At 40.1% G+C, this 13,317-nt stretch overlaps 1 protein-coding gene across 8 annotated transcripts in view; it reads right to left on the minus strand.

Moving 5' to 3' along the window:
• Positions 1–13,317, minus strand: part of APP (amyloid beta precursor protein) — a 229,305-nt gene that overhangs the window by 122,446 nt on the left and 93,542 nt on the right. For all 8 annotated transcript variants that reach the window (XM_080657586.1, XM_080657587.1, XM_080657585.1 and 5 more), the window contains exons 4-5: positions 3,351–3,463; positions 862–1,055 (exon numbers count right to left, since the gene is read on the minus strand). In XM_080657586.1, coding sequence (XP_080513712.1) covers positions 862–1,055; positions 3,351–3,463 — 307 coding nt within the window. The remainder of the gene's footprint in view (positions 1–861; positions 1,056–3,350; positions 3,464–13,317) is intronic.

Consider the following 13,317-nt stretch of genomic DNA (forward strand, 5'->3'; position numbering starts at 1 on the left):
AAACAAACACACACACACACACACACACACACACATACAACCCTCACAAAAAGAAATCCCCCCCCACAAGACTAAACCTTTCTTAACAAAATTCAAATGTAGCTAATGACTATAAAATAATCCCAAAGTACCATTTAAACATTTTTCTAAATTACAGATCAAAGCAGAATGCCCTGTCACTTACTCAGATTTCAATCCTGAGTAGCACTGCCAGTGACTTAAAATATCCATGGAATTTTGATCCCAACTTTTGAGACTAAAATAGTTAAAATTGAGTCAGTGCTGGTTGATCAATTATATTAAAATGAAACAGTAGGCCATAAGCATAATAGGACTTCATGATTAGAATTTTTCTATAAAAGCTAACTTTGACAGTAGTGGGTAGAGATCCTTTTAATGAGAAATAGGAAGATACACTGAGTGGCCGGATTATTATGATCTCTGAACGCATAATAATCTGGCCACTCAGTGTACATATATATATATATATACATATATATATATATATGTATGTGTGTATGTGTGTATATATATATACATATATACATATACATATACATATACATATACATATATATATATATATATATTAGAGGCCCGGTGCATAAATTTGTGCATGGGCGGGGTCCGGCCAGCCTGGCCAGGGGGAGGGGACATGGGCGGTTGGCGGCCTGCCTGCTGGTCGAACTCCTGGTCGAGGGAACAATTTGCATATTAGCCTTTTATTATATAGGATATACACTGATTATTATGCATTCAGAGATCATAATAATCTGGCCACTCAGTGTATATTGACAGAAGAAACAACTCTACACTGGATGTTTCAGCATCTGGGAGAGCCCAACACCAAGGCCACCTTACCTCCCATCTGCATAGTCTGCATCTGCTCCACCCCACCAGACATCCGAGTCATCCTCCTCGGCATCGGCTGAATCGACATTGTCACTTTCCTCGGCCAGCGGGCAGCATACAAACTCCACCCCTCGGAACTTGTCAATCCCGCAGGGCAGCAGCATGCCATAGTCGTGCAGGTTGGTGCTCTTCTCACTACAGGTCTAGGCAAGGGAAGGAGAAAAAAGAGATCAGTAGAGTAGATGTTCTTCTTTGTAAGAAAATGCAAATATAATAATCAACACACAGATCCACAAGAACCAGTTTTATAATGGGATGGGTCATTTGCTTTTTGAGTGACTAAACAACAGTTCCTTTAGCTCAGGCTATCTTGGTACCTGTAATATTTAACTTGATCACTTACTTAATAAGGTTAACTTTTTATATTAGAGAAATGAAGAGAAACAATAGGAATGGAAACCAATTGGAAAATAAGGTGTAGAAGAAGCCTGCACTGGTGAACACATATAAGAGAATCAGTGCTTTCTGGCTTCATTTGTGCATTTAGAAGTGACCATTCCTGCCCAGCCAGTGTGGCCATCGACATATGAACCAGGAAGTCATGGTTGGATTTCCGGTCAGGGCACATGCCCGGGTTGCAGGCTTGATCCCCAGAAGAGGGTGTTCAGGAGGCAGCTGATCAATGATTCTCTCTCAACATTGATGTTTCTATCTCTCCTTCTCACTTACTCTCTGAAATCAATAAAAATATATTTAAAAAGAAAAGAGAAGTGACCGCTCCTTATATACCCCCAATTCACTGCAATCTCTACTACGGATGAGCATTTCACTCCCTTAAATCTATCTTATTCTAGAAATTCTCCCTCTTGGCTCGCCTCCAGAGTAACAATCCTGGGAAGAGAAGAAATTGTTCTCTGCTATAAAGCAGAAAATACAGTCATGAGACATTTCTCTTTCAGTATCTGTTTGCTTTCCTGGGATCGGCTAAAGTTGCACAAATCTAAATTAACATGAAGCTTGAAAGCATCCACTGCTAACGGAGGAAAGATTAATATTTCAACACATGTAGGAAAGTAAACAATGAAAATATTCGAGTGCATTTTGACCTCGTAGGAATTAGAGTCATTTTTGTTTCTTAGCAACAGAAAAAAATTTTGTAAAAACTCAAGAAGAAATAAAAAATGAGGTTAGCAGATAGATAGCTGGCCTTTAAATTGTCTGGCTTGTTTTCTTAAGATCAACAAGCTGTAAAACACTTTTTTTTATGCACAGAAAATTTTGTTCTCCAGTAAATGAGGACATATTTTATTAAAGGCAAAATTAATGCGAAATCTTAAGTGGTGTTTTTTTGCTCAACAGCTATAAGGTTGTGATCCAACGGTTACACTGAGGTAGATGATGGTTTCTCAACGTCAGTACCAATGAAATTTTGCACCAGATAATTCTTGGGTTGGGGGTAAAAGAATGTTTAGCAGACTCTCTGGCCTCTAGCCACCCAATACCAGGAGCACCACTGGTTCTAATTGTGAGGACCAATAATATCTCCAGACATTGGCACATGTTCCTGGGGAGGGATGGGGAGCAAAACTGACCCCATGAGAACCACTGTGCTAGATGAAGGAGCCTAGTTCTAGGGGACTGATAACACCTCACACACAAAAGCTATACTTACATTATGAAGTTTTTCTACTAAATTGATGTATCAAAAGGACATTTTAAACGTAGTAATATTACAGAGTGGCATTTTATGCTAATAGTCTCATGTCTTTTATCAGTTTTGCAAAAATGCAGGAGGTAGCCAAAACCAGGATTGGTGCCATGTACTTCCCTACTATGGAAAAAGGAAGGTGGTAAAATGGCCTGGTGAACACAAACCTGGACTGCTTCATTTAGGAACTGAATTCTAACTAGCTTTCATGTTGGTATTGGACAAGCTATTTCATTTCTACTACTGTATACCCCAATAAATAATAAAAAAAATGGTTACATCATTAAAACTCTGTATGTGAAAAAGAAAACAATAGGTAAACAGAAATAATTAGAAGAGCTACATTTTAAGGTCTAGAGAGTATAAGATTATAATGTCTAATTTATAAAATGTGGCACAGAAACACAAAGAATCTAAAGAGGCCCTGTTTTGACTCTTTACAAATAATCATATTATTTCTTAAATATATTTTTTATTAATTTTTTACAGAGGGAAAGGGAGAAGGATAGAGAGTTAGAAACATCAATGAGAGAGAAACATCAATCAGCTGCCTCCTGCACACTCCCTACTGGGTAAGGTACATGCCCTTGACCAGAATCGAACGTGGGACCCTTGAGTCTGCAGGCCAACGCTCTATCCACTGAGCCAAACTGGTTAGGGTAAGGTTTATTTTTTAATAGTAAAAGAGAACTTATTTATCAACACAGCTGTTGCCTCGAAATACCATGTTCATTACTCATGTCTTAAGGAAGTCTGTACTTTAAAAGAGACAAAAATGTATGGCTGTTACCTCTTTGGCAACGGTGTGCCAGTGAAGGTGGGTCTCGCAGACATCCATCCTCTCCTGGTGTAAGAATTTGCACTTGTCGGGGACAAGGAGGGCATCACTTACAAACTCGCCAACTGCAAGAAAAGGAAACAGTTTCATGTCACTCTGTCTGCATCACAGAGTTCTTATCTCAGGGATGGTGTCAAGGAAGGATGGGCTAAAAGGAGTCAGAGCAGCTAATCAGCTTTTGGAAGGATGAAGTCCTCAATCCAAGAAAGCTGGGACCTTTAGCATGTTGAGCCTGGTGTCGTTAGCAGCCCAGTTCTTGGCCACATCAACCTTGGTGGTTAAAATACTTCCTACATGTTTTAAGTAAAATCTTTAATTAAGAGGAATCTCTGAGTGCAATCACAAAAGAGCTGCCATTCAATTGACATTACCTAGGCAATCACTTCAGCTGAATCAATCTAAGTAATTGCCCACCCCTCCTTCTTGGACACTTTAATCTCTGTGTAAACGAACAGAAAATTTAGCATTTGTCTACTTCTTAAATAAACAAACAAAATCTGTAAATACACATTTGTATTATATATGTTTATATATGTCACCACACATATATGCACATGGAGTTTAATTCAATTAAATTATAAAAACTACTTTGACTTTTGCTGTGTTTTTTTTTTTTAATGTATATCATGCAAATTATTTTGAGCATTGCTGGTACTGCAGATATAAAGATACTACATGAAGTTCTACAAGCACTCACATTCTTATGAGGGTGAACATTGAATAATTACAATGTAATATGTGAATCGTGAGCTTAATTTTTATTTGTCTTGTTCACCAGTGTATCCTTAACTTTTATCATAGATTCTGCACACAGTAGGCAAGAAGTATCTTGATGAATGAAGAGGTTAAATGCTGCAGTAGAATTGAAGAGAAGTGTTGGGCCAACATAGTGAACAATTCCGCTTGGGTGCACTGGGACATAGCCCAAAATGGAAATAACATCAGAGATGAGTCTGGGTGGATGAGTAGGAGTATGCCACAGAGAGAATGAGTGGATGTTCCAAGATGCAAGGATAGTATCTGTCTTGTTTAACATTCTACTCCCAATCCCTGACCCAGTTCCAGCAAACATGACCATATTGGATGGGTGGGTAAATGGATGGATGGATAGATGGCTGGCTGGATGGCAACTTTAGTTAAATGAAGACTGGACTAGTGTAGTGAGGCCATGAAAGCAGGGAGACCATTGAGCAGGGCACTTCAGGCAATGCCTTCAAGACCAGATTCCAACCAACGACTCCAAGTGAGCAAAGAATACAAGTTGTTCACATAGCAGCAAAGAAAAGAATTTTTTTCTTTCATAATATGCTACATGAAATTTCTGAAGTGCAACATACAAAGTGAATAAAGGCCTTAACAAGTAGAAGAAACCTTTTCAGCTACTTCATATAATAGGGGTCTTTACAATTCTCTATCAGGGCATTTAAACTTTAGTCCCTTTTTGGCTCAAACATACAAGATGTCTCAAGATATTTAAGTACTTACTTTAATAAATAATAGGTAAAAATCTAAGCAAATCTTAGGGGATAAAGAACCTCTCATCTTATCATTCCTTAAATCTTTAGGACAGTGGATGAGGCCTGCCGCATGGGTGAATTACGGAGAATGTAAGAATTTAGGAGACACGGTGTCCCCAAGGGCTGCAGGTGCCACTTGGTGGGAAAAGAGCCCATGAGTCCTGGGCACCTACTCCATGGCAGTAGCTGGGGCTCCATGGGCATCATTGCATCTCAGCTGTGTGAACCTCTTGTAATATAAATGACTAGCGTCTTGGTGCACGGATTCGTGCACATTGAAAGGAAATTAATTAGAAGAAATATTTTAATATCTCTATTCGCATCTTGCAAATGAAAAGAAAATAGGATTCTACCGAGTCTCCTATCTACCTACTCCAGGACTTCTGTGAGAATCAAATGAGATGAGGCATGGGAAAACGCTTCCCAGACATTTAGTTAAACTGTGAAATGTTTGCACCTGGCTATAAAGCAAGTCGGGTTCCTGGGCTGGGGAAACTCCAAGGAGGTTAGTTGCTAGGGAGAGGAAGCTGGGCATTGCTACGTGATGTCATTACCTGGCACCCACCGCTACCATTTGTTTCTGTTTCCAGGCTGGGCTGTGGGCCGCATTTTGCGCCACGGGGTCTTGGCAGTGTTGGCTGTAATTTGGTGGGATGTCGCTCCGGGGTGGTGGCGGGGTCTGTGTCCCACTTGGGGAAGCTGAGTGTTGGTTTGTCAGCACCAGGTCTGCGGTGCCATTTATTTTTAAATGGCCAGTGCGGGTCATGGCAGCTCTTGCATTGAGCGCGTGCCCACTGGTGGTCAGTGTGCAACATAGCTACCAGTCGGACGGTCAGATGGACACTTAGGCTTTTATATATTTATAGATAGGGGCAGAAATAGAATATTGGGCACCAGCTATAATTGTAAGAAATATTAATCATGCTCTGTTAACCGTGATTGTTCTGATTAAAGAAAGTACATTCTAACCTGGCTGGGAGTTGCATGAGAGACCTGGGGAGCTCACCTGGAAATGCAGCCCATCCTCCCCATCAGGGAGCTTCCTATTATCATGGAAAGACTAACGACCTTATTGCAGAAACCAGAATCATCAGCCCTTTGAAGACCCCCAGCCTTTGCATACCTGCAGGCCTTTGCCAATCTCAAAACCTGTGAACTGTCCATTTGGCATACCTTTTGCCTGCTTCCCCGTGCAATCTTTGTCCTTCTATCCAATAGGAGCAGCTGGCTTATGGAGAGAGGCAGAGCAGATGTTTGTGGATGACCTGCTGCTCTCCCATACTGCTGGCAGTATTGGAATAAACGCTCCTACGTGATTCAACCCTGTCTCTGCTTTATTGGCTCAAGAGTGACAGGCAGCGTGAACCCACTGATTGTTCTGTTACATAAACCCCACTTCCCAAGTGAGAGATGCCTGCCGGGAAATGTGTCTAGGACACCCACCCTCTGGAGATTATGACCAAGTGACCCAGAGATACACATCACCTAATAATGCAAGTGACATCACAGTTTTCTTTTCCTTTTACGTAGAATACTATAAGATAACAACAACCACAAAATAAAACAAAACACCTAAAACCCAGACGAGATAGAGAATACAAAATAAAAATCATTAAATCCAAAGCCAATACACCTTCCCCAGGTGGACTCTTCATGATTTCTCAGGACAGGCAATGAACTAAAGCTGTGAGCAAGAATCCCAGATGCCTGAGTCATCCAATTTTTAAGACCACAGGAAGCCAGAAATGATCAATGGCGTGAAGATACCTACCTGGTTTATTAGTTCTGGTCAGTCCAACTGTATTGCCATATTTACAAATATTTGAAATGCTAAGTGATGTTTTTCTATTTTACAAGTAACTACTGTAAAGATTACACGCCTGGCCCAAGACTATTAAATCAGTCCATGAGTCAACCAAGAGCAGATCTCAGATACTCTTGACTTTGGCCTGACAGAGTTCTCATGGCAATAACTGGGTAACAGTTGCCGAAAACAATGTGCCTTTGTCTTGTTTTACTTGCCCTCAGGCCAATCTGTTGAGGACTGACTTTCAATGCAAAGCCAAAGTCACAGGAAGATATTTACCTCGTAAAATGTTCACCATAAGAGCATGTATTGCTTTAATTTATAAAAGGATACTTGAATTTTTTAAATTTGCAAAAATGACATTTCATTTAGTATTGAAAATATGCTCTTAGGTTTCTCATATTGTGCCTAGCCAAGAAATATATGCTCCCCCTGCCATGAGATTGTTCTTTTAAAGGATTAATATTGGTTATTTAATAAGCCCTCAGGACTTCTGGCAAAACAGAAGACTCATTGTACTCTAACATTAAAATAACACTTAGAATGAATCTGTGTTTTTATAGCCCTGCCTATATTACTTTCAAAATTTATGAAACATACTAGATTGTTACACATTAAATATTTCAAGCAATTAAAATGCAAAAATCTGTTTTAAAAATGATAATAAAGAGCCCTGGCTGGGTAGCTCAGTCAGTCAGAGTGTTGTCCCCGATACGCCAAGGTGGCAGGTTCCATCCTCATTCAGGGTATACAGGAAGCAACCAATGAGTGAGTGCATAAAACAAATAGATGTTTCTCTCTCTCTCTCTCTCTCTCTCTCTCTCTCTCTCTCTCTCTCTCTCTCTCTCCCCCTAATCAATAAATAAAAAATTATAATAAAAAATAGTGGTAAAATTATAATTTACCTTTTTTCACCAACTGACTTAGTGTAACATGGTTTGTTTTCTCTTTTAAAAATTCTAACAGAATCTATGATATGAGAGGAAATATATATAGGAACTCTCTACTTTCCACTCAATTTTGCTGTGAAACTAAAATTGCTCTGAAAATAGTTTTTAATGTAAAAAAATCTGATCGAATATACCTGGAATTTCCATATAGAACTGTGCATACTTTTATTTTTTAAATGAACCTTCTGTTGATCTGACCTTTCAGTTTAAAAAAAATTCTTAACAGAATTCAAGTAAAAGAAATGAAAATAAATTAAGTATCATAATAAGAAATCATGTTCCGGTTTATGTCAAACTTTAGAAAATTTGGCACCGCATAGATAATATAATCCTAGTGGATAAATTCATCCGGCTACACTGTGCATATTGATTGATAACCATACAACCTGATTTCTTGTTTTAAAAATTCACAATTCAGGCTTCTCTCCCTCATCCCCAATGGATAGGGAATTTTCAAAGCTAATGAACAAGATCTGAGTTTGGCTTGCTTCTTGACTAAAAAGTCTTGGCAAAGTAAACAATGATTTCAATTTCAATTGGGCCATCGCAGCCTCAATCCAACGGTTCTTTGGTGGTTTTGAGAGGATAGTCTAGCTCATATTACATTATTTTGCAGATGGGAGGAAAAGAGCCCAGGTCAAGTGGCTTGCCCACTGGGCCAAATGGCGGTAGAACTGGCCTGAAAACCTGGATCTCCGTCTGACAGTAATAATACAACTCACTGTCATGTAAACTCTGGTCGAAATGGTTTATTTGGCATCTCCCTTTGTTTTTTTAAAAGTAGAGTCACGACCTAACCGGGTTGGCTCAGTGGATAGAGCATCGGCCTACGGACTCAAGGGTCCCAGGTTCGATTCCAGTCAAGGGCATGTACCTTGGTTGCAGGCACATCCCCAGTAGGAAGTGTACAGGAGGCAGCTGATCGATGTTTCTCTCTCATCGATGTTTCTAACTCTATCCCTCTCCCTTCCTCTCTGTAAAAAACCAATAAAATATATTAAAAAAAAAAAAAGTAGAGTTACTTTTAGACTATAAAGTACTTTCATGTTATAATCTACAATGGGGTCAATTCAACAATAAAACTAGACTTAAATTAGCTCGCAAACCACATAAAACAGTTAAATAGAACACAGGATGAACAGTGGCTTCCAAGACAGCATGGATTCTTTGTCCCACGTGAGCAGTCTGGTGTTGAGGCTGGGCTACTGCAGATACTCAATGACGCCCTGGGGACAGGCTAGGCCTGCGTCTCTGTACTGCCATCATCAGCAAGTTGGCTTTTGTCCTCACGTTCTGTGGTCACAAAACGACCACAGAAACTCAAGACATCCGGTCCAAGTTCCAGAGAGGAAGGAGTACAACAATGTGAACATACTTAACACTGCTGACCTGTACACTTTAAAAAATGGATAAGATGGTAAAATCCATGTCATGTGTATTTTACCACAATTAAAAGACAAACCATCTAAAAAGTGTTTCAGAATGCAATAACCAGAAACTTAAAAATTAAAAACAAAACAAAACACACAACCTTTCTATGATGAGCTATGACATAAATTTTACTGTCTTACCCATTTTACAAGTATACAGTTCAGCCCAGCCTGCGTGGCTCTGTGGTTGAGAGTCGACCTCTGAACCAAGAGGTCAGGGTTCAATTCCCGGTTTGCAAGCTGGATCCCCACTGTGGGGCCTGCAGGAGGCAGCCGACCAATGATTCTCTCTCACCATTAATGCTTCCATCTTTTTCTCCTTCTCTCTGAATTCAATAAAAATATATTTTTTTAAAAAGTGTACAGTTCAGGAGTGTCAAGTACATTCACATTGTTGTGTAACCATGCTCTTTTCATCTTGCAAAACTGAAACTCTAAACCCACGAACAAGTCCCCATTATCCTCTCCTCTAATCCTCTGGCAGCTGGCATTCCACTCTCCGTCCTTATAAATGTGACCAATCTAAGCACTTCATGTGGTTTGTCCTTTTTAAAAATTAAAATCAAACCCTTCATGGGTCTCTCCCATAAGCCCGGTGCCCTGTTCCATGGATTTGTCATGTTGACAGCATCTCAAGGATTGAGCACCTTTGACCACAAGTTGCTCCTCTTTAGTCTTTTGTTTCTTTAATCATAGAAGACAAAAAAAAAAAAAAAAAAAAAAAAAGGGTAGAAAGAGTTCTGTATTTGAAGCCAGAGAGGAGAAAACAAGGCAATGAATGACTCGGGAGAATACAGTGACTTTCCATATATGAAAAGGTGAGGCTAACAATGCCTCCTGGCCAGAGAGGTTCCAATAGAAGGAGGGACAAGAATAAAAATTAAAACCGAACACGATTTGGTTTCATTTTGAGAGCTCTTCCCTGCTCCCACTCAGTTTTGCTGACTGTCATGGCACGCAGTTCCATGAAAGATACAAAAGAATGGAGACATAATCTTGCACCAAAAGAATACAGACCAGCACAACCCAATAGAAATATAATGTGGGACACATAGGTAGTTTTACATTTCTAGTAGTCACATTAAAAAAGTTAAAAAAAAATGGGTAACATTGTTTTTTAGTAATATACTTTATTTAACCCATTATATTCTAAACTAGAGGCCCAGTGTATGGATTCATGCACTGGTGGGGTCCCCGGGACTGGCCTTGGGACATCCCCCGAGGGGTTCTGGATTGCAAGAGGGCACAGGCCAGGCCGAGGGACCCCACCGGTGCACGATCAGGGCCGGGGAGGGACCACGGGAGGGCTCCAGGTCCTGTCTAGCCCATCTCGCCCAGTCTGGATTGGCCGGACCCCAGCAGCAAGCTAACCTACCAGTCGGAGCATCTGCCTCTGGGTGGTCAGTGTGCCTCAGGTCGAACAGTAGAATGAGTGGTTTGGACACTTAGCATATTAGGCTTTTATTATATAGGATATTGTAACTTCAACACTCAATCAATGTAAAAAGGTATTATGGCCCAGCATGTCAAACTCACAGCCTTGACATGCGGCCTGCCGGCCATGAGTTTGACATGCTTGGTTCAACTCTCCAGTATCTGCTGTGTATTTTATACTTAAAGCACAGGCCAGTCTGGACTAGCACACCTCAAGTGCTTATGTGGCTAGCAAGCAGCAGCATTGGGAAGTCCTAGTTTAGTGTCAAATTTTAGAGATCAGGAATATCTTTCAGGGAGTGATGAGTTGAATGTGGAGAGGCTGAGGCTGTGGGGGGGGAATCTGAATCCAAAGATACAGGCCTAAACAGAGGAAAAATTGTAAGCTTGAATACACTGAGAAGATCACATGTACAGTTCTACATGCTATTAGAATACCACACATTTCAATCATGGAGAGGACTACCCCTAGAATTTAATATTACTGCCATTAACCCTATTTATCAGCAGGATTGCCCTTCTTCTCTCATTTCTCTTTTTGCAGTTCTCATATTATAAGTTGTATTTATTTATAAGTGTGCAATTAATTTGGATGCAGAAATGTAAGTAAGGTCTCCTTTACACCTAAACCTACTTATTGTTATTCATTCAGTCTTCTATATTTTGAGAGAAGACCAAGAAGGCAGAACTGTAGGGATATCACCTTAAATTCTCTATTTTGACTCTGGAACATACCAGTATCCTCACTGGCTGCATTCTCCTAACACTTTCTTTCCTTCTGACTTATTAAAAAATTCATAGCTTGATAGACTTTAAAGATGAAATTAATTAGGGTTATATATGGGGCTTTTAAAAAGCCACATAATTGCTAACAAAATACCAATCAAGCTGATGCATAGTGAGGCAAGATAACCACCAGTTATTACCAAAACCCTAAATTATACGGAGAGGTAAAAATACACAGCATGCTTTTTCCACATACCAGATTCGGAAAGCTGCGTGTGAGGTAGGCTATAATCAAGACAGGAATAGGCACTTTCCCACATAAACTTTTCAAAAAGAGTTTTAGGCCTTCCCTTTCAGGCTCCTGACTGTTCTTTCCAAGCCATTGCCATCTGACCTTGCTCCAACCATCTTCTGCAACTCTTCTTCGAGGTCAATAGCAACAAACACATTAGTCTCTTCTCAGCCCTCCAGTTCACTGTCCGCTCTACTGTATTGCTTTCTTCTTCCTTAAATTCAGTCTTCTCCTCTAACTTCCCACCAACCGAGATAGCACTTGCTTCCCCATTCTCTATCTCAAACTAATCGTTCTTGCCCTCTCACTGACTCATCTTTGAATAATTTTGATTATAAATAAAACTGTCCCCTACTCTCTGATCTTACTTCCTCACTCAGATATATCATCCGTGCCTACGGATTTAATGACCAACTCTACCTTCAATGTTGACCTTTCCGTTAGTTCCATTCCCTTGCTGGCCACCTTCTTAAGAAGGTGTTGTTTTTAGCAAATGTGCTAGATTAAAATCAAGTGCCAACTGACCATCAAGTCCTGGAACTGTACCCCCCAAAACAATAAGCAACTCTTCACTGGGTCAAAATTTGTCGTATGTGGAAACAAGAGAAAGAAAAGAACCAACATTCAACACTTTGGGAGAGCCCAACCAAAATGGTGGAGAACAGATTCTATTTGTATGTAAAACCCAGGTCCCGTTATGCTATGCTTCTATTTTCTCAATAAACATGTGTCACTGATTCATGTCCCTACCCCCATAGGTTATACCTCTGCTCCACTCAGACAATCCATATTCCCGAGGTTGGACCTCAGATCATGTCACACGTAGAAATGTTCTCAAATTCTGAACTCCGGTAAACCACCTGCCGAGCAGACAGAAACTATTCCTTCTACTTCTCCCTTCCTTTTCATCTACAACTATTCATCGGGCCCTATGTCCCTGGACTCTTCATCACTTGCTAAGGTTAGCGGAGCGGGTTTCACTGCCTGCATTCCATTTTCCTGCCCATCTGGTGTAGGACCCTTAGCACATACATTGGTCACCCATGCTTATAACCACTACCCTTCTTCCCTGCTCATGATGTCCAGACTCAGTTGTTCCAGCCAACCTCTCTCCCATTGCCCAGCTGCCACACTGTGCTCCTGAGAGCTCATTACCTGTCCCTCTGGATTCTCTTGTGTCTAGCCTAGATGTGAAATGTCTAGTTTTAGGAGACAATGGCATTGCCTCCAAATGATCAGAGTGATCCATGTTTTATATTTCAGCGGTTTTCCAACTCAAAACTTCTCAGAAAAAAAATTCTAAAGATGCCAAACTACAAAGGGCAAAAGGAAGTAGATAAAGAGAGAATGAAGAAGAAAAGATAGTTATCATGGCATTTAACAAAAGAGCTAGACAGGAAATAAGTTTCATAAGTATTTGAAATTTAGCACAACCTTTTCCTGGTATTAAAACATTGTTTTAATATCCACAGGCTTTGTTAAAATATGGAAGAAAAGATTCGAGTTCTGTCGTTGTACCCTCAATACTATCTAGGGAGGAATGACACAAGGTCTAAAAGAATAAAAAATATAATAAATATAGATGATTCATCAAGCTCTTCAATAAAAATTATGTTTCAAAAATCACCCAGCTCTACTTTGAGTTGTGTTTCAAAAACCATGTAATCTTTTCAAAGGAGTTGGATCCCAGCTAAGTTAGACCTTCTCCCCCTGTTCCCACTCTGCTGAGAACTTAGAAATTGCCACTCAGACTTGTAAACAAG

Source organism: Plecotus auritus (genome assembly GCF_963455305.1).
Source record: "Plecotus auritus genome assembly, chromosome: 2".
Lineage (NCBI taxonomy): Eukaryota > Metazoa > Chordata > Mammalia > Chiroptera > Vespertilionidae > Plecotus > Plecotus auritus.